Genomic DNA, 21,688 nt, shown 5'->3' with positions numbered 1-21,688 from the left:
CATTGATTTTGTTTAATTCACATTATTTATGTACACATGCGCCAGGTTTCCTTTCTATATTTGTATTTTCATGTTGTTTTTGGGTAACTTTTGAGATAGTTCCCCTAGTAGAATCACCAGGCTGCTTTTTTGTGCACTGCACTGTTTCACATTTGGTCTAGCGCTGGTTTTAGTACTCTTGTTTTGCCACAAACTATTAAGTACAACCTGAATAGAATTGCTTTAACCGTTACACTTCCCTTATGATGTACCTGGTAAGGCAAGGCTCTTCAACTTGCAACCTGTGGCCAAAATGTGGCCTGTGGAGGGCCTTGAAGTGGCCCCTGGATTGTATGCTTCTGCTAATTGCCTTGTAGTTAGGCCGAGCTCATGGTTGTGTGCACCCCTGCAGCCCCAGCGATGTGTGCGCTAGCTGCAGGAGATCAGTCACGGCGATCGAGGGCGTGGTGAACGCGCCACAGACACGTCACTGAGCTGGTTCGCCTTCATTGGCTGAACCAGCTCACGCGGCGCTGACATCACGCTACTGCAGCCCCAAATCTAAATTTGAGTTGTGGCGGCAAAATGTAGCAGCGTCGACGCACGCAGCACTGCAAGCACTTGAACTCCAATAGGCAATAAGGTAAGAGTCCTGGAAGTGCGTGTGGACGCAAGCGCGTGCACATAGCTACGGCCCCACCATGAGCTTGGCCTTAGGCAGCAAAGCACTTTTTTTTTTTTAACAAACTCACTTGTAGACTACGCTAATGTAAATATAAATGGTACAGATGTTATAAATGCTTGCAAAAATTTTAAGTATAATCATTTGTAAGTCTTTAAACGTATCCAAGATGATATTATAATATTCTTGTATCCCTTGTACACCTAAATTGTTTCTGGTGCTGCCATGTGGAAAACCAGTTGCAGAGCCCTGTGGTTCAGCGTACCAGGTACATCATAGGCAATTGTTAATTTTCTAGGGTTTCATAAAACCTGATTTTTTTCCCCAAACGGAAGAGGAGCCCCCTCCACTTATAGCTTTGGAGATCACATGACCAACAAGAACAAGACCGCTGGCATGCACAAGGTTAAATATCGGCTTTCTTTTGTATTATGTCTGTACAATCATGCAAAAAATGTACAACTTTCACATAGCACTTTTCTCCCATTGGGACGGAAAGCGCTTCACAACTATAACATAGCACATGCGTTATAGCGCTGAACATAGAATTTTGCCCATCCCTGACAAGTTTACCACCTGTTTGGTGCCTACAGGGAAATAAGGTAACTTGCTCAAGGAGACAACAGCATTTGAACTACAGTAGGTTTCCCAACTTTAATGACTCGTGTCATTACTCACTTGGTCACACAAAACATTTGATCTACAAACACTTTCAGGATACAGTATGTGTTTTGCTTGACAAATATGGCAAGTTTTAGCGAAATAAGAGTTGTACAGTGGCATTTTATGGGGTCTTTTACAAGTGTGCATTATCTTTATGTATGGGGTTAGAATTGCGCAATAATGGACACTTGATGGAAATAATTTTATTATTATTTGTTCTTGTATAGTGCTGCTAGTTTTGACGTAGCGCTTTAGTGACATTTTTGCAGACACAGTCCGATAGAATTTACAATCTGTTTTTTGGTGCCCGAGGCACAGGGAGATAAAGTGACTTGCCCAAGTTCACAAGGAGCCGACACCGGGAATTCAAACTCAGTGCCAGAGTCAGTGTCTTTACTCACTGAACCGCTCTTCTCTCTTATTGTCGTATTGCCATCAGTCAGTCCTCAGGAATTAAGGGAGTTTGGGGGTCACTGGTCTGAAATGTTCTTTCTAGCTACTGTGACTAACAAAACAAACAAAAGTTGGAATGAGGCGTTCCACAGGACATGCAGTTTAAGGCTGTGCTTATAGTGCCCAAGACGGCAACGTCGCGCCAAAACAAATGCATTGCCGCTGTTGCGTGCGCTTATATTAATCGCAACGTGGCGGCTTGGTCACGATCGCTGGAAGTCATCTCAATTTGATTTTTCCAGCGATCGTAGCCTGACGTCGCGTCGCCGGCACTATAAGCGTTGCCTAAGAATATATAGCCACAAGTAGTGGGGATTTGATTTGCGATTTAATTATGCACTTCAAACGTTCTTTTGACACTTGGAGGGACCGTGTTTCTTTAACATAACCTTTTCATAATTCAACAATCTACTGCTAGCAAAATTACAGTGTACAGAAATGCAGACAAAGGTAATATATATCAGGCAGAATATCATCTAATTTCACTGCAAAATGAGCTGTCCATGGGATAGCTAGCATATTTTCATTGAATGAAATGTCAGTACTTGTAGTGTTAATCTAAAGCTATATAGGCAAAGTATTTCACAAGATACAAAGGTCCCTCTACTCTACCTTTTGGGGAAAGACAAGCACTCAATAAAATAAAAACAAACTTGCTTATACAGAATCTTCTTAGGCCGGTTCTATACTGCGTGCGCTCGCTACACCGTGCGCTGTAGTTTTTGTTGGCTGAAGTTAAGTCAGCCTTTCTATAATGGTGCAGCGCACGCGCGCACACGGCACCGAGCGTGGAACCGGCCGACAGGGGAGAGGATGAAGAAAAGAATTTGCGTTCACGCACACTATAGAACGGCCCTTAGTCAACTAGATAAACTTATCTTGTATTTATTTTGCAGACTGCTTGTCCATTTTGTTCCTAACATTTAGACAAAGGACTTTGTATCTGGAGCAGGTCTCCATGATGTAGCACCGGACCCCAATGAGCAGCTAAATATCCCATTTTAAGGTGTTCCTATGGATTTATGGAACACTCTCCCAGCACCAACAGCATTCAAACAGACAAGGGAACCCTATAGGCTTCAGATATATGGAATAAAAAGATTAATTGGTTCAAAGCAGGGGAAATGGCAACACTAAGTGGTTCTACCCTTCATACAATCACAAAGAATGTGTGTAGCCTCCTACTCTCTGGCCATGTTAAAACATTTAGTGGCTTACTCATATAAATCAAATACAGGAAGGTATTTTTGTTTCCTCGCCAGAGGATACTACACATGTGGTAACTCTTAAATCCAGACCACAGGCAGGCATAACATGTGTAACCCCTTCAGGAATGGACCCAGCTGAAAACGAAGGTGGATCAAGAGCTTATCTGCAAATAGATGCCTCAAACTCAGGCACAAAAGTGTGAGTTTGTATCCACTTCCTACAACCTCATATTGAAAGGCAGGACGGGGGACTTCCACACAAAAACTGCATAAGGCCGTGCGAATAGTGCCCGCGACGGGCGACGTCGCCCAAAAACAAATGCATTGCTGCCGCGTGCGCTTATAGTAAGTGCGACTGCGACAATGCAACGTTTTGTCTCGAATTTTGGTAGCTGGCAATATTTGATTTTTCTAGGGCTGTCGCCTCATGTGGCAGCCCCTGAACCAATCAAATGTCAGTACGCCCACGCCTCCGCCGCAAAGTGAAATATAACTTTCGCTAGCGGCGACAGCGACGTCACCCGTCCCGGGCACTATAAGTGCGGCCTTAGGCTACGCTTATAGTGACGGCAACGCGACATCAGGCTGCGGTCGCTGGAAAAATCAAATTGAGATGACTTCCAGAGATTGCGACCAAGCCGTAGCGCCGCGCTTACTATAAGCGCACGCGACGGCGGCAATGCATTTGTTTTGACGCGACGTCGCCGGCACTATAAGCGCATCCTTACTGTACATTGATCAAGACCAGAGAACTCAAGAATCAGAGATTTTGTTTTTCTGGATTAAAAATAAATTGAGACATTTTAAAAGGAAAAGTATTGGTTTCTAGACAGTTTGACTTCGTGGAAGTCTGATATTGATGATAATCAGCGACTGAAAAGTAAAAGTTTATGCCTACACCCTCTTGCTCAGTGGAAGCAAAGGATCCCCCTTAATTAGGGTCACTTTTTTATGTATCCCCAACCTACGAGAGTTCCTCATAGATATCATAGGGTTCATAGTTTCAACGCCTCATAGGTTTCTTCATGATGCTCCCTCCTATGCAAAGTGATAGCAGGGTCATCCGTTATGTTATGTCAGCCTCACAAATGTCTCAGTCAAAACAAATGCATTGCCGCTGTTGCGTGCACTTATAGTAATCACACAGGCGATATCCCAGTCCGAAAAAAAGTGTTAATTTCCTACTTTCTGTCTGATAAAAATCCCCTTAAAAGGCAGGACGTCAATATAAATAGTTCTCCCCCTAAGGCCCAGATCAGACAGGATGCTACGCGACGTGCGTGCGGCACTTTTTGAGGCTAGCGGATGACAGCTGTCACACTAGAAACTGCTTGTGGCGGCAAACTACAGCGTTGACGCTGCAACATTTTGCCGCCACAACCCAAATTGAAATTTGGGGCTGCAGTCGCGTCAGCTAGTTCAGCCAATAAAGGCGAAACAGCTCTGTGACGTGTTCGTCACGCCCCCAACGCTGCGATGCAACTCCTGCAGTTTGAGCAGATTGCTGGGCTGCAGGAGTGCGCGGCGGCGGCGCGCACGCAAGCGGACGTAGCAGCCAGTCTGAGCTCGGCCTTAATCTCCCTGGACGAGGCCTGACTCAGGAAGCATTTCTGCACTTGTTTTATTCCATACACCAGGGGCGGTCAACTCTAGTCCTCAAGAGCCACTTACAGGGCAGGTTTTTTCAGGATATCCCTGCTTCAGCACAGGTGGTGGTCAAAGACAAAGATCTGTGCTGAAGCGGGGATATCCTGAAAACCTGCCCTGCTGGTGGGCTTTAGAAGACTGGAGTTGACCACCCCCGGTGTATACTTAAGTAAATGCCACCGGTTAATAAAGAAGCCATGGGGACAATAAAATAACGGTGTGGAGAACCTACATTATGTTTAGGTCCAGCTATATTGTAGGTAGGACATGGGCATACTGTATATACTACGAATATAATCCTTTGCTGCAAAACAGAAGCCCCCAAACCCATTTAAATCAATGAAAGAAAACAATTCTAGGGTATATTTCCCTTTTTTTTTTTATAAACACAACCCTCAATTATCATACTTTATAATAGTATCCTCAGTTTTAACCCAATCCTAGCACAGGGAGACTCAGACCCCCCCCCCCCCGTGTCACACATATGATCTCTGTGATGAGGCCGGTATCCCCGCCCGGGCTGGGTGGGCTTTACCTGAGCCGTTGGGACCGATCACGCAGTTGAACTTTTTGAAGGGGCCTATGAGCTGCCGCCCCCGCCAGGACTTAAAGTCCTCCAGCACCAACTCCTTTAAGAACCCCATGTCCCCCCCCCTGAAAGTGTATCTTTTAGTGTTGGTTTTGTTAATTATTGTTATTGTGCAGTGAATATCACAAGGCTTTCTCCGGCTTAAACCGACGCGGGAAACTCGGCGACCTTCGAGTTTATTTTCTGCTGCGCCACACGCCCGTTTCCCGCCACAGTCAGGTGGGCGGTGACGTCACGCGACCTCACCGGCCGGGAATCAAAACGCACTAATAAGCCGCGGAAAATCTCGCGAGAGCATAGAGAGTGAGGAGAGCTGCTCTCCTAGCAACGGTAGTGTTGACATCGCCAGGGGCGACGCGAGGCTCAGGCTGTCCTTTGTAGGCCGCTCCTCATCACTGCAAGGGGAAAGTCTGCACCGACATAACCGCAATCTGCACCTATTTAGCAGGTACCTTGCATGTGTTGGGCTCCTTTAAAATGACCTGTACCTATTCCACAGAATGCTTTGTGCGTGGGGTAAGATGCGATGCGCAAACTGGGGGGCGCGGGAGAATTTCTAGTATTGTATTGTATGTCTTTATTTATATAGTGCCATTAATGTACATAGCGCTTCACAGCAGTAATACATGTGGTAATCAAATAAATAACAGATAATATAAATAACAGATCATGGGAATAAGTGCTTCAGACATAAAAGTAACATTAAGGAAGAGGAGTCCTTGCCCCGAGGAGCTTACAGTCTAATTGGTAGGTAGGGAGAACGTACAGAGACAGTAGGAGGGAGTTCTGGTAAGTGCGTCTGCAGGGGGCCAAGCTTTATGTATCATGGGTTCAGAATATCCACTGTGCTATTCATATGCTTCTTTAAGCAAGTGTGTCTTAAGGTGGGTCTTAAAGGTGGATAGAGAGGGTGCTAGTCGGGTACTGAGGGGAAGGGCATTCCAGAGGTGCGGGGCAGTCAGTGAAAAAGGTTTAAGGCGGGAGAGGGCTTTAGATACAAAGGGGGTAGAAAGTGGGGTGCGTGGGCGTTACAGAGGCCCCGTGTGCTTCCCCACATGCCGTGCGAGGTGTGAGGCCTCTATAACTCACCTGCTGCCAGCCAGGTCTTCGACGACGCGTTGCCATGGCAACGCGGGGTCAAATGCCGCGGGGGTCATGGGACGTTACAAGACCCGCTATGTCATTTGACACAGAGACATAGGTATAGGGGGGGCGCGAACGCTGCGGCTCCCAGGAAGGGGGCCGCAGCTCAAAAAGTTTGTGCACCGCTGCTGTAGGTTGTGAGACTTCCATAGGGATTGCTTGGAATTACCTCCGTCCAGCACTAGTAGAACAACAGTGATGCCTATTTTATACCCACACGATGTTGGAGGGTTTGCACTGAAGCCATAAATATCCTTCCCTCCCTTTAACTTCTCTCTCTCAGGGGCATTAAGTTGACTTCCCGCCGGAGCCATGTACAAGCTGGACCTGCCAGTGGATCTGAACGAGGCTGCTCTCCGGGAGAAGAGGAAAAACGCAGAGCTGCAGCGGCAGAGCAGGATTTTCAACAGCAACGTGAGAAGCATCGGGGTGAGGCTGCATTTATTCTGCGGGTTTGGGGCTGTGGGGTGCGCTGTAAGGCTGCATCTACGCTGCCGCTGAGCGCGCTTGCCGCATTTTTCTCCAGTGAATCTGCACGGCCACGCTCACGCGGCGTACACTCGTCCACGGGCGCGGACGCTCTCCCAAGCCCGTTCCTTGGGGAGACAAAGCGCGCTGATTTTGAAGCGCGCTCAGCAGCATTAAATGCACACACACAAACACACACACATTACACACAGAAATAGCCCCGATCCAAGCCCCTCGATCGCACTTACAAAATTATGCAGGACAGCCTGCGCTCATGCTTAGAGAGTTGGTGCCGTCACCGCCCTCAAGCATGAGCGCGCTCAGTGGTAGCGTGGCCGCAGCCTAAACTTCAATCATACTTCAGTGCTAGTCAATAAAAGATAAAAAATAAATAAAAATATATATGTGTGTGTTTGTGTTTCTAGAAAAGAAAAAGACATAGTCCATCCCTTGTATTGCTTTAATCCATTCGTTGCCAGAGGGGCCGGCAACGCATTGCCAAACAACATGTTGCTGACGCCTCTAGCACCAATGGGGTTAATACGTGTATTGCAAGGACATCACTACATCTGTAAAGGTAAATTCCAATTTGTCTGCAGGGATGTTCTGCTTTTTTGATGCATAAACATAAATTCACTCTTCCTCATCCGCTGTCATGTACCAAACTTTCTGACCCACATGAAAGGTTGGTATTTACTTTTATTTTTTAAGGGAAAGTTTTTTTTACACTTATAGTTCCAAACAAATGCAGTGATTTCCCCCTAATGTCTGTATGTGGCAATAAACACGGATTTTCGCTCTCTCGCGCTGTCCCATGTATCTGTGCTGAACTGCAGATCTCGTGCAGCCGCCACAGGAAAACTCCACAATCTCCTTTAACATGCGCCCCCCACACCCCTGAGGGAGCTCACAATGCAGCACAAAAGGGAAGAAGCAGAAAGCGCACTGAGATGCAGTATATGGATTGTATTAAAAATGTCCCACGACAGGACCATACATAACATTACAATTAATAGAAACATTATAATATAAGACTTAAAACTAGCTTTAAAGAGTGCGAGTGGTGACCGGGAGATCCGGAAATACAAGCATTGGAGAAGATGTAGCAGGTCCGGACCCATAGAACTCTGTCGACTGTATGTGTTCCTCTTTCCTACCAATGAGGAGAGAGGAACACATACAGTCGACAGAGTTCTATGGGTCCGGACCTGCTACATCTTCTCCCTTGCCTGCATTTCTGGATCTCCCGGTCACCACTCGCACCCTTTAAAGCTAGTTCTAAGTCTGTATGTGGCATGCAATTTCCTAAAACATCCCAATAGTATCTTGAAATTAATTGTGTGGCTTATTTTCTCTTCTGTGTGGGATTCACTGAGGCGTGTGTGTGTGTTGTGTGTGTGTGTGTGTGTGTGTGTGCTTTAAAACCACTATGGTGCCCTTATTAAGATCTTGCCTAAAGTGCACATTTGAGAGAGGATGAAAAGGTTTTTTATTTGTAATAACATACTATACCCGGAAGGGACCAAAAGAGGGCACCAGACAACAGCTTTCTGACATTAGTATTGACTTGTAGGCTTATTTAGTGATAATGTGTCCCATCCCCTTAATAAGATTACTGTGCAGGATGTATCAATGACCACAACAAAAACTATTTACAAAGCATTGTTATAAATATATTTAAAAAAAACCTGAAATCACACATAGTTTAGGAATTACTTGTATCAACACATTCATTATTAAACTCAATATAATGTCTTGCTTATGACAGTAGGTCAAGTGAGTGGTTAGCAGATAATTACATGATAAGATCACAATTTCATTGAACGGTGTTTATATTTCTGAGTATACCCATAGTAGATCAGTGGTCTTCAATATGTGGCCCGTGGACCAAACCCAGACCGTCTACTTCCCTTGGGGTGATCCTGGCAATTTCAATGTAGTTGCTCAAGCAGCTTTGTGTGATTTTTTTTTTCACACTGATATTCACATTTAAAGCAGCAGTTCAAGCAATATCCTACATGTGTATAAAACCTCCAATCACAGCACAGCAGTGTCAACGTTACGGCGCTGTGATGTCGGCGCCGTGACGTCGACGTCAGTGCGTCGCGGGCGATTGGCCCAGCGACGTCACTGCCCCGCCTCCAACCACCTCCCGCCGGCTCCGATCGCGCCCGCTGGCTCGCCTGTATGGGCATGAAATCGCGGAGATTTCAGCAGGCGAGCCTCAGCGTCAGCGCGGCTCGGATCTCCTCACCCCTCTATGGCCCGGGCCTTAGGCTGAGTCCATGCTCCCTGCTTGCTCGCTGAGGCGCGCTGAGGCTCAGGGAAAGCGGGTGCTTTCCCTGGCCTTGCGGTTGCTTACCGCACGTGCCGTCAGCGGGCCTGCCGGGGGCGGGCGCGTCACTGGCCGGGGGCGGGCCAGTGACGTCACGGAGCTGGTTCGCCCTCATTGGGCGAACCGCTCACGTGACCGGCCTGTCTCGCCGGCAAGCGGGGGAATTTTAAATTCCCCTAAGACCTGCGCTTCCGCAAGCGCGCGGAAGCGCAGGTGAGCCCCTACTAAAGCCGCTCTAATTGCGGCTGTAGGGGCTCAGTGCTGAGCGGGTTCGCGCCTCAGCGCGCTTCCGCCGGCAAGCAACTAACATGGCCGAGGCCTAAGGGGAGAGGTGGAGAACAACTCTATTAGGAGAGGAGGAACCTTCTAAAGGGATGCGCTGTAAAGAATGAGCGGCTAGGACGACTGCTGTGAGGGGCAGTCTGCCTATTATGCAAACAAAGATGCCCAAGTTCAACAAACCCTTGCTGTGTGGGAGTGAAGTTCTTGCACACAAGGAGGCACCACAGATGAGTTCCTCATCAGACCCATCTCCCTGCGGATGCAGAGATCCTGATGAGGTGGAGGCGCTGCACTGGATATAGGTAGGACTCAAGCACACTACCTCAGCTGCCTGTCTTGCTGATATCCCCACTAACATCATGCGGGAGACTCAGGAGTCCTGTAGCCAACAGGTGCACCACCAGACACATCCATGTAATGGGGACTGGTTAGACCACAGGGGCCAATGTGAGATTGGGTGGGTCCGACTGGTCCAGAAAAACCGTTACAGCTGTGTAAGAACTGAATTAAATAAGCGATCAACTACATGAGAACGGATCGATCTGCAGCTTAGCTAATCACTTGTCAGTGTGCAGATTGTATTGATGCACATATTTAACGGGAAAAAATATATATATATTTCAAAAACGGCAGCTTGAACTGTAGCTTTAAGGTAATTTCATGCTAATATATATGGTGCAGATGTTTTAAATGTATGCAATAACCTATGTAGAATAATTGTAAAATATTTTAAATGTATCTACAATAATCCTCTGACCCTCCTACTTGGACTTTTTTTTCCAATTAGTGTTTCTTTGAAAAACTAATAGAAGAGCACGGTAGTACCTTCATTTCTTGACTGCCCTGCAGCTGAATACAACACTTTTCAGAACTACAGTGTTTAAAGATACAGTCCCATGTATCAAAACTAATTAAAGTTTCATTAAGTTACAGTGTGCTTTTTTTTTTTTAAGATGCCCACAAAGAAAGCTTTTTTTTTTGCCAATATTTCACCAAATTAGGCAACAAATGGATGTTTGCAGTAGGAGGTATGTGATCAGGGTGAATAAGCAAAATTAAGGGAAGTTCAATGAAAAGAGTAGAATTTTCCCCCCAGAAATATACTGTATGTACAGTATGCCACCTGCATGGTGTTACTGGTTAATTTAATGGCAATATAGTTTCTGGCAGCCATTTTTTTAAATACCCTCGGGTATGGAAGTCTTTATATCAACAAAACCAGAGACCTTCCGTTTCCAATTTAGTGTGTGTGTGTGTGTGTGTGTGTGTGTGTGTGTGTGTGTGTATATATATCTGCTTTAAGATGGACATGTCATTTTAACAGAGACCACTGACTATAAATCTGTCACAATAGTAGGATTATTATTGCATGAAACACATATATATATTATATTTTCATTTTTTTTGTATCAATATAGAAATTACAAGCACTGCAAGAATTTAAATAAGTAGTCTCATACAATCTATACTGCACTTGTCAACTAGGCCCAGATTTTCGTAAGATGTAGATAGCTGTGTAAGCTTCCTGACAATATATTTCCACTTTATATGTGTGTTATTATTGTATGAATAATTTAACAAGCACCTATTAAAAATAATAATAATAAAAAAAAATTAAATTGCTTTTATTAGGTTGACGTTAATGCATTGGATGTTCAAGTGCATGATAAGAAAATTCAGGCGGAAATTGAAAGAAAAAGACAAGACGCATATGGTTTGTGATACTTTTGTCTTTTATTAGATAAGAATATTCAGAGATAAAAGTTTGAGTTGTCCAATTTTTCTTTTACTAATTCTAGAACAAAAATTAGAACTGTATAAAAACTAAACTAAATGTTATTTGTTTTTTGCAAGCTTTGCAATATTTTTGATATGGCGTGCAGGCATTGTTCATCCAGATGTACAACTTGTGCAAAATGGAACGAGCTTATAAATTGATGTAATATAAATTGAGGTGATATATTTGCTTTCATTATTCACTTTAAGGTGCACAAATGGTCCAAAATGACAAAATTGCCTGTTTACTGGATGAGCGACAACAGGAGGATATCAGAAACCTAAACAAAGCCATCAGTGAGTTTCGACACTGCTTCCAAAAGAGAGAAGACAGTCGGGAATTTGATATATATGACCCTGAGGCCTTGAAGAAAGACCTTCCTGCACGTCTGTCGGATAATGACCCGCGTTGCACCATTTCTGGTGTTCAGCAGCTGATGGGAGAAGATTTAAAACTAGAAAACCGAAAGAAATATCAACAGGAGCAGTTACGAGAATGGTCTCTGCAGCAGCAGCAAGAATGGGCAAAATCATTAGAGGACAAGAAGTTGGCAGGTACGAATTGGGTATATTGTTTAAGGGAAGTGAATAGTACAGCTGCACTAATCCTATTTTATGCAGACATTCTCTTGTGGGGTATTATTTTGGCAATGGAACTGCCAATAACATGTTCTAATGACCTGATTGTTGCTCCACTTCTGAATTTTGACCAGTCCATAGCATTTTGATCTGGTGATTGTTCTGATTTAATGGTCATACTTTGTTTTGTACTTACCTAACCCAGTTCAGAAATATGACACAGACTCATAATCTTTCTCTGATGTTGGAGAAATGTGGTCTACATCTTAAAAGCCCAGCAAATTCCTGTTGAAATGTCATGTAGCCCCGGTCTTATTTTGCCTCCAGAGACCCCCTCTGTAGCGTGCCGAGCGATCGCGGGTGCCGCCGGAGGCAGCGACGGACCCGCTGGCACAACGCAAAGGTGGGGGCCGGAGCAGGGAGCGCTCCGAGTCCCCGGAGTCTCTGCGGGGGCCGCCATGACAGGTTGCGCGAGCGTGTGCATTGGTCGCGCAGGCGCAGTAAGGGTAGCGCACGCGGTCCCAATTCTAAAGAGGTCCTGAGTGGACTACAATTCCCAGCAGCCTCTGGGGATTGCCCTTTCACCCACATCACGTGCAGCCAGCCAGCAAATAGGGTTTTGCAGCTTCTCCTGTGGAGGAAGGCTACAATGTTGCGGGGTCCACGTTTGGGAGTTGTAGCTGGGAGCAGGAAGGGGGAGGAAGGGGGTAGGGAGCAAGTGGCTCCTGCACCAGGTAAGGTAATTCCCCAGATCCCAGGCAGGCCTCAATCCCCACCAGGGAAGGGGGTAGGTACTGAGGGAGGGTCCACAGGTTAGGGACTCTGCCCTTAGGTGTGTGAGGGTGCAGTCTTGTCAGTGTCACGTGCTGTGAGCGCTGACATGTAGGCACAGTGTGTGCAGAGCAGTGGGTTGCTGCAGGTTGAGTGTGTGTGCAGTGTGTTTGCTGCAGAGGTTAGGGAGAAGTTAGCCAGAGGGGACCCGGGTGGGTACGGGAGAGGTAGTGTGGGTGCAGGGGGTCAGTGACCCACCTGCATAGGATAGGCTACCCCGCAGGCCCTAGGAGTTTCCCCTAAAGCCATTCAAGGTTGCTGTGCTGTAGGGACGGCCTATAGTATAGCGAGTGTCACGTTAGTTCACGGAGTCAGATAGGGACTCCATTGACGCTGCGCACCCGTGCAGAAGGTTGGGCGCTGCTCTTCGTTGCGGCTGCAGAGGCCATCTTGGTGGGGTCTTCCCGGACGGTGGATCCTGGATGTCGGGCCGGAACTCGACGGATCCTTTGTGAAGCAGTTGCAGATCCGAGCACTGGAGTGCTCGGAAGGTACTATATCATCACGTGCACCAACACCGGTCATCAGGCGCTGATCCCGCCTTAGGCTAAACTCTTTGTAGGAACACTGAGCGAGTGGTTACAAGACTGAGCCTATACCATATAGTATCATACATGGACACGGTGTGTGGGGAACGCGGTGAGGGGACGGAGACGTTACTCCTGATGAGAGTGGCTGGGCCACTAAGGTTACCTGTTGCATTGTAGAGTGATAAGGTTGCCATGCATTATCGTTAATACAGTAAAGTTGTTTGCATTACATGTGTGTGTGTATGTATTTCTTGCCCAGGGGAATCTCACATCACGGGGATCCTGGGTAAGTGGAGGCGCTGCGCTAAGTAAGTGTATGATTGTTACCCCAGGCTCCCAGCTAGCGGAGGCTCAGATCTCCTGGAGCCGCAGGTGTTGTACAGCGACCAGTAGTTCCTTTGGGAGGGTTCAGAAAAAGGGCTACAGTCATAATACAGGAACGTTATATTTTCCAATTCTTTTATTCATCCAAAATGTAGATATGTATCGTATCAGAGTCAGAACTACTACATCTATTGGTTTGTATAATTTCTTGATACTGAAGTTAAATGGGATCAATGATATGGCATAGGGCTGCATTTCAAATAGGTTTAGGGTAGTTACTGGCTCATTGAGAAAATGTAATAAATATCCATGTTTCACTTGGAAAGTGTAATTCAGATTTTTACAGACTCCTTGCAGGCTTTAGTCATTTTACAAGACTTTCTAGTACTATATTCATATATTTTCTGTATTCTCCTCAGTTATTCATACCTCCTTTTCTGCACATGCTTCTCACTATACTTCTAACCTTGCTGTAGGAGCGGCTCAATGTGTAAAGGCAACGGACTCTTATAACAAAGACACTGACTTTTTCAAGCTGGGGTTCAAATCCCAGTGTCGGCGCCTTGTGACCTTGGGCAAGTCACGTTATCTCCAAATGATAGATTGTGAGCTCATATGGGCAGGGACTGTGTCTGCAAAATAGTAGGCCAATGTTTTTCAACCTTCTTTTTTTTTTGTTAAGAAACCCTAGAAATAGATTGTGAAATTCTGGGGAACCCCAGCCCTTTCTCCCTCCCTCCTCCCACCATCCAACTCTCCCTCGTTCGTCCATCTCTCTCTTCCCTCCCCCTTACCCTCTCTCCCTCCCCCATATGCTCTCCCCTCTTACGGGCTCTCCCCCTTACATGCTCTCTACCCTCTCTCTTTTCCCCTCACTCTCCCCCTCTCTTTTTTTCTCCTCCCTCTTCTCCCTCACTCTAACCCATCTCTTCTCTCCTTGCACTCTCCCCCCCTTGCATTCTCCCCCTCTCTCTTGCTCCCTTAGACTCTTCTCCCCTACCTCTCTCCCCTTTACACTCTTCCCCCACTCTCTCTTTCCCCCGTACACTCCCCCCTCTCTCTCTCTTGCCTCCTAAAACTACAGCCTATCTCCCCTATCTCTATCTCCCCTATCTCTATCTCCCCTATCTCTATCTCCCCTATCTCTATCTCCCCTATCTCTATCTCCCCTATCTCTATCTCCCCTATCTCTATCTCCCCTATCTCTATCTCCTCTATCTCTATCGCCCCTATCTATCTCCCCTATCTCTCCTCTCTCTCTCCTCTCTCTCTCCCCTCTCTCCCCTCTCTCTATCTTCCCCTCCCTCCCCTCTCTCTATCTTTCTCTCCCCCCCCCATTGCTCTCTCCTGCCCCTCCTGCGCTCTCTCCGTCCCGCCCCCCCCGCGCTCTCTCCCTCCCACCCCACCCCCGCGCTCTCTCCCGCCCCGCCTGCGCTCTCTCTCTCCCGCCCCTCCTGTGCTCTCTCCCGCCCCTCCTGCGCTCTCTCCCTCCCGCCCCTCCTGCGCTCTCTCCCAATGTGCTCTCTCTCCCGCCGCCCCTGCGCTCTCTCTCCCCCCAGCGCTCTCCCGCGCCCCACTGCGCTCTCTCTCCCGCACCCCCTGTGCTCTCTCTCCTCCTCCCTTCCCTCCCTGTGCTCTCTCTCCCCCTCCCTTCCCTCCCTCTCCCCCCTCTGCGACTAGGTGAGACACCAACAACATAGCAACCACCCACTCTGACACGTTTCAGCTAAGCCCTTTGTCAAAGTATATACTGGATTAATCTTCTCTAAGATTTTGAATGGGCCCAGGAATCTCAGAGATAATTTAGGTGATGGCGTTTTAAGCCTGATATTCTTTGAGGATAACCACACCCTGTCACCAGGTTTGAAAGAAGGCCCAGGATGGCGATCCGCCTTGGTCTTTTGTTTGGCAACCGCAGATTGTAGAGTTTTGAGGATTTTTTTCAAGATTCCTGTAGATTAGCAACATGAGAGTCGGCCGCAGGAACGCCCGAAGGAGAAGGCGAGAGAGGAAGGCTACTGGGGTGGAAACCGAAGTTAATAAAAAAGGGAGACTCTTGAGTAGACTCGTTTTTGAGAGAATTGATAGCAAATTCGGCCCATGGCAAAAGGTCCACCCAGTTGTCCTGTGAGTCAGATATGAAGCATCTTAGATATTGTTCTAGAGTTTGATTCATCCTTCCGGTTTGACCATTGGTTTGAGGATGGTATCCTGAGGAAAACAAGAGAGAGATTCCGAGTCTCTGGGAAAATGCCCGCCAAAATTTAGAGATGAATTGAGATCCACGGTCAGAGACAATAGAAATAGGAACGCCATGTAACCTGAAAATTTCTTTGGAAAAGACATCAGCCAAAGTGGCAGAATTAGGGAGACCCTTGAGGGGAATAAAGTGTGAATGTTTAGAGAACCTGTCCACTACGACCAGAATGGTGTTCTTTCCTTTGGAATGTCCACTACGACCAGAATGGTGTTCTTACCTTTGGAATTGGGCAACTCGACAATGAAATCCATCGATATATGCTTCCACGGTTGTTCCAGAATGGGAAGAGGTAAGAGAAGTCCCGAAGGTTTGTGATGGAGTGTTTTACTCTGGGCACATACAGGATAGGCAGAAGTAAAGTCGAGAATATCTTTGTTCATCTTTGGTCACAAATTTTTGTGGTCAGTGAGGATAGCAACTGGTTCCTTGGAAACCTCCAAAAGGTGCCTCCATTCTTGAAGAGCCAGTTTTATGGCCAAAAGTTCACGATTACCAACATCATAATTCCTTTCGGCAGATGAAAATTTCTGCGAAAAAAAACCACAGGGGTGGAGTTTCTCTTGGGGAGAAGTCCTTTGGGAAAGAACTGCGCCAGCTCCTACGTCCGAGGCGTCGACCTCCAAAGTGAAGGGGAGGGAGGTGTCCGAATGGCGTAGGATGGGTGCGGAAACAAAAGACTTCTTGAGTACCTCAAAAGCAAGAATAGCCTCCGGGGACCAGGAAGTGGTATCGGCGCCCTTCTTGGTCAATGCGGTGATGGGAAGAGCAATAGAAGAATTTTTTTTGATGAATTTCCTGTAATAGTTGGCAAAGCCGAGAAAACGCTGCACAGCCTTGAGTGAATTAGGCAGCGGCCAATCGAGAACAGCTTTCAGTTTTTCTGGATCCATAGAGAAGCCTTGGCTGGAGATGATATAGCCTAAGAAGGCAGTAGAGATCTGGTGGAACAAACACTTCTCCATCTTGGCATATAGGCGATTAGAACGGAGCCTAGAAAGCACTAGTTTGGTATGTTGAATGTGTTCCTCCAGGTTTTTAGAGAAAATAAGAATGTCATCCAGATAGACTATGACAAATGTTCCTAATACATCGCGGAAGATGTCGTTCATGAACTCTTGGAAAAACGGCAGGAGCGTTGCATAAACCAAAGGGATATTCATAATGTCCTGATCGTGTCTTAAAAGCTGTTTTCCACTCGTCCCCCTCCCTTATGCGAATGAGATTATAGGCACCTCTTAAGTCGAGCTTTGAGAAGATAGAGGCCCCCTGGAGACGATCGAACAGTTCCGAGATAAGCGGAAGGGGATACCGGTTCTTCACCGTGATCTTACTGAGTCCGCCGAAGTCAATGCACGACCTAAGTGATCCATCCTTCTTCTTCACAAAGAAGAAGTCAGCCCCGGCAGGGGAGGTAGAGTTGCGGATGAATCCTTTATCCAAATTTGCGGCAGGCGAGGGGGTCCCCATCATAGCGATTTGGTGAAGGAATACGGGGTCCAGAGCTGGCATAGGTTGTGGCAACCGGTGGCGTTGGAGCCATGAGACACTCCTGAGGGGAGAACTTGGCCAATTGCTGGTAGACAGTAGACAACTGGTTACTTAGAAATTGTAAGGCCTCTACGGAAATACCTGTACCCACCTCAGGGGGGTCTGCGTTTGTTGGCCTCTGCATAATGTCACGCCTGTATGCCTGCAGACCTGGCAGGATCCCAATACTGAGGTGGGAACGGTATTACACCACACACCCACAGCAGTGGGAGCAAGCCCAGAGTGTGGTATAGCGTTGCTGGGCCTGTTGGAAAAGTGGTTAGGATACTTGCCACGTCTTGTAGGGTTAAACGTAAGAATGGTCGTGTCCGTGTGCCAATGTCCAGGGGTACAGAGAGCAGAGTAGTCGAAGTTCAAAGCCAGGTCCAAGGATTCCAGAGGTCAGCATCGTAGCAAGGTTCGAGGGTTACAGAGAGCAGGGTAGTCCAGGACAAGCAGGGGTCAAAGCCAGGGAAATCCAAAGTAACACAGGAGCAGGGACAAGCAGGAACACAGAGGAAGCACAGCATAGGTCAGCACACACAGGGAAACAGGAACTATGCAGAGCGATGATAGAAACGACAGACAGGGATTATAAAGGAAGACACACCAATGGGAGACAGCGGAAGAGCAGAGAGAGAAGTGGGAGACAAGGATAGGTCAGGGAGAGAAGAGGAGGAGACAGAAGGATCAGACAGAGAGATAGCTTGCAGGGAATGAGAGGAGGAGTCAGGAGAGTGACAGGCCTTAGAAGAGGAGCGTGTGCACGCGCCCTTTGTAAGCAGAGAGTGCGCGCGCACAGGCTGCGCCACAAGACGCGCGGAGCGCCGCACCACGGGCTCCCCAGCGGAGGGTAACAGAGGACCGGATGGGATCGCTACCGGAAGTGAGGGACTGGCACCGGGCACCGAGAGTGTCTGGAAGCGGGGAGTGTTGCAGGGGCTCAGAGACCGCGCGGGTACGCGAGACTTGCGGTGCATGCGCTGAGGCAATGGGGCAGCAAGAGAGGAAGACGGAGCGGGACAGGAGTGGGTGAGCGCAGGGAGATTGGCCAGGGAAGGGACAGAGGGAGAGAAAGAAGGGGAAGGAATTCCCTGAACCGTCACACACACATTGCAACCAATGTGTCTCATCGCGGCCAGCGTGAGCGCCCACACCAGCTCAGCGCCACCTTGGGCGCAGCCTTACATTCTCCCCTTACACATTCTTCCCCCCTTGCTCCCTTACACTCTCCCTACCACACACACACACACACACACACACACACACACACACACACACACACACACACACACACACACACACACCTTCCCATAGCTCTCTTTGAACCCTGTGCTCTTACCCAGAATAATTAAACTGATTGCCGAGGGAGAGCTCGGGGCCTCTGTAACTCTCTTACCTTCTCCTGCATGATCTCTTGCTATCATTATCCCTCCTCATGGCGCCGCTGGGTCATGTGGTGTCACGTTGCCATGACAACGGGATGCCACGTGACGCCATGCAGCATCTTGTCATGGCAACGAGACACCACGGCGCCATGAGGAAGGACACTGGCAGGAAGAGATCGCGCAGGAAAAGGTAAGCGGCCCTGCACCGAGCCCTGCAACTTTCTTAGCCGGCCCTGATTATAGTATTCAAGTCTTTTCCTCTTCTGCTTCTAGAATATAAAATGTTTATCTTCTTCCCACAATCATGTTTGTAGACCTTTGGACTTATACTCCAATGTGAGGACTTTCAGAACAAATTTTTCAGATGCAACCTCAATAAATGTCCTATATGTGTACTGTTGCCCCCCTGTCCCCCAACCCCCCCCCACCCCTCCCAAAAATTATAAAGTGTTTGGGCATGAATTTATATGGAATAACATTGTATGCTATCTTAATGTAGATAGTCTGTATGACAAGATGAGAATTGAACTTGACCAAAAGGCAATGGAATTACAAATGCTGGAAGAAAAAGCAAAGCAAGCTGTGTGTACTTTTACAAAGGATTTCAACAGAGCGCAGGTAATTTGCATGCGAGTCACAAGAAATCTTTAAGTAGATTTTTCACAGGTAGAAATACGTGCCAGCTATATTACAATATTGTTTTTCCATCTGGCTTGCTAGGAGTGCTGTTGATCCTGGCTGGAAAACCATTGCATAAAATAGAACCAGACTTATTAAAGAAAAATCATTGTCTCGTGGCTGCATTATCCACCAGTTTTACAGCCACAAAACATTGTGAAATGATTCCTATATGTCTGCAACTGTTGGCAAATGTGTTGACATAACAATTTTTTGCACAATTTTTTTTAAGTATTCATAAATAACTTTCAGTTATTTCCATTTAGGTTGTAAACAATGGATCCACAACATTAATAAGGGTTGAATATCATGGATCTACTCCCTTTTGTGTACAAAGCTACATGTTTGAATAGGACATGCTCTCTTTTCCCCCAAAACAAAGTGCCCGCCTTTTCTCATTCCTTCTTTGCTGTTGTATGTCTGTTGGGGAGTGTTCTGCACCCTTCTTGGGACCAACATGAACGTTTTCGGAGATGTTGTAAAACATTAGCTTTCCAAACAATAAAAGTATTTTGGATAGAGTATGTGTATTGCATCATTTTGGTCCCATAAAAATTGTCAAAAATAATATTTTTCAGGGCCAGTACAGTCAGTCGGGTTTTATATGCAATAACTGACATTTCTGATGAAACAATATACATGTTTTTGATTAGCTGGGGATGAAAATCAGTTAATTTTACTCTTCAGCATATAAAAGGGCTACAATGCATTATCTCTTCAGTGCTGAACCAAATAAAAGATTCAGTCAACATTCCAACATTCCAGCCTTCTCAGGTCTGCTACACTTTATGGGATCAACATGTCGAAATGCACATGATTTAGAGTTATGATACATGAGAGGTTTGCGATTTCAACGGCTCATCCATTGCAACACATGAGGACATTTTATGATGGTACAAAAAGTTATTATGAATTATACAAAAGGGCAAAAATAAATTGTTAAGTGTTAAGAATTAAACTATCTTTTAACCTCTTAAAAAGTTATTTCCTGGGGCGCGCACACAGTGTAGAGGAGGATGGGAGCACTCTGAAGCAGCTCCGTGGTCTCCGCTACGATCGCCGATGATTTAGCCCTCCAAATCAGATAAAATTTCTTGAAAAGACCACCCCCCGCCAGTGGAACCTACAGGGATGCCTCCCCCTAACAAAGATCAAAAGCTACCGACCCCCTCAGTGTCCCGTTACCTCTTGAAAACGGCCTCTCCGGTTCCCGAAATACAAGATGCCACAACAAGGGGGAAACTTTATTGACACAGGACAAGACCAAGAGACAGAAGAAAATTCCCAAATCACCCCAAACGCTTTAAAAGACTTGTTTAAAGAGATGCAGGGTTACTTTTAAGTGGCTCTTGATAATGCTGTTGCTGAATTTAAGGCAGGTCCACTTCCCTGACAGAATGAACAGTGCAGCTGGAAAATAAACTCGGAAGAATCCCTGCAGAGTCAGGGCTCAATGGAAGACGAGCTATTCAGACTTAACGCCGAAATCAGGAACCTGAATGACTCCGTCGATGATTTTGGAAAATCGGGAAAGGAGGCAAAGCCTTAGAGTTAGAAATATCCCGGAAGCAGTTGATCCGGGTGAGTTGCAACCCTATCTAACAAAACTATTTACCCAAATAGTTCCGTCTTTTCTAACAAGTGACCTGTATATGGACAGAGCACACTGAGCCTTAGGTCCAAGATTCGCAGATCCTCGGAAATGCAGGGATGTAATAGTCAAACTACACTATTACACCACTAAGGAGAAAATAATGAGAGGCTGCAGGAATCAAGAATATGTGAACTTTGAAGACTCTCTAGGATCCAAATTTTCCCTGATCTTTCCAGATCTACAATCTCAAGAAGAAGAAGAAGCCTCCGTCCAAGTCACAGCGGCCCTCAGAGATAACAAGATATATAGATGGGCTTTCCCATTCCGATTAGTCGTAAACAAAGACGGGAAGCAATTTTCATTAAGATTCCCGGAAGAGGCAGAGAATTTCCTAGGAGCCCTTGGTGTACACGGCCAGCAGTCCGCAAAACCACAGTGTTCCCCGAGGCCCGAGAGACCACCGGAAGCTTCACAGCGGAGTGAAAGAGGGTACTGTCCAGAAGCTCCTGATATCGCCCACCCGATCTGATGGAGCAAAGGGTCCTATCACTATGGCTGAAGTTGGATTCGCTGGTGGAGGAGGTTGGCAGCTCAAAGTTTATGATCTGTGGCAAACCTTTTTCCTCGTCGGTGTTTGATATTCTCGCTATCCCCCTGAGGTCCCGTTGGATCTAGGTGGGGAGCAAGAAACCCAAGAGAAAGATGACTTTCCTTCAGACGCAAAGTTATTTTTGTTACATTTTTGTGGTTAA

General features: G+C 46.7%; 2 protein-coding genes across 5 annotated transcripts in view; one reads left to right on the top strand and one right to left on the bottom strand.

The window, feature by feature from the left end:
• SMC1B (structural maintenance of chromosomes 1B) overlaps window positions 1-5,468 on the bottom strand; it is a 40,674-nt gene extending 35,206 nt beyond the window's left edge. Inside the window, exon 1 of the mRNA XM_075602745.1 lies at window positions 5,168-5,468. Within this exon, the coding sequence (XP_075458860.1) occupies window positions 5,168-5,276 (109 nt within the window). The 5' untranslated portion in view covers window positions 5,277-5,468. The remainder of the gene's footprint in view (window positions 1-5,167) is intronic.
• A 52-nt stretch (window positions 5,469-5,520) lies between these two features.
• RIBC2 (RIB43A domain with coiled-coils 2) overlaps window positions 5,521-21,688 on the top strand; it is a 30,377-nt gene continuing 14,209 nt past the window's right edge. For all 4 annotated transcript variants that reach the window (XM_075602750.1, XM_075602749.1, XM_075602748.1 and 1 more), the window contains exons 1-5: window positions 5,521-5,669; window positions 6,648-6,793; window positions 11,082-11,163; window positions 11,436-11,780; window positions 19,164-19,282. In XM_075602750.1, coding sequence (XP_075458865.1) covers window positions 6,677-6,793; window positions 11,082-11,163; window positions 11,436-11,780; window positions 19,164-19,282 — 663 coding nt within the window. In that variant the 5' untranslated portion in view covers window positions 5,521-5,669; window positions 6,648-6,676. The remainder of the gene's footprint in view (window positions 5,670-6,647; window positions 6,794-11,081; window positions 11,164-11,435; window positions 11,781-19,163; window positions 19,283-21,688) is intronic.

Source organism: Ascaphus truei, chromosome 5 (genome assembly GCF_040206685.1).
Source record: "Ascaphus truei isolate aAscTru1 chromosome 5, aAscTru1.hap1, whole genome shotgun sequence".
Lineage (NCBI taxonomy): Eukaryota > Metazoa > Chordata > Amphibia > Anura > Ascaphidae > Ascaphus > Ascaphus truei.
This window is presented reverse-complemented; position numbering and strand designations above follow the sequence as displayed.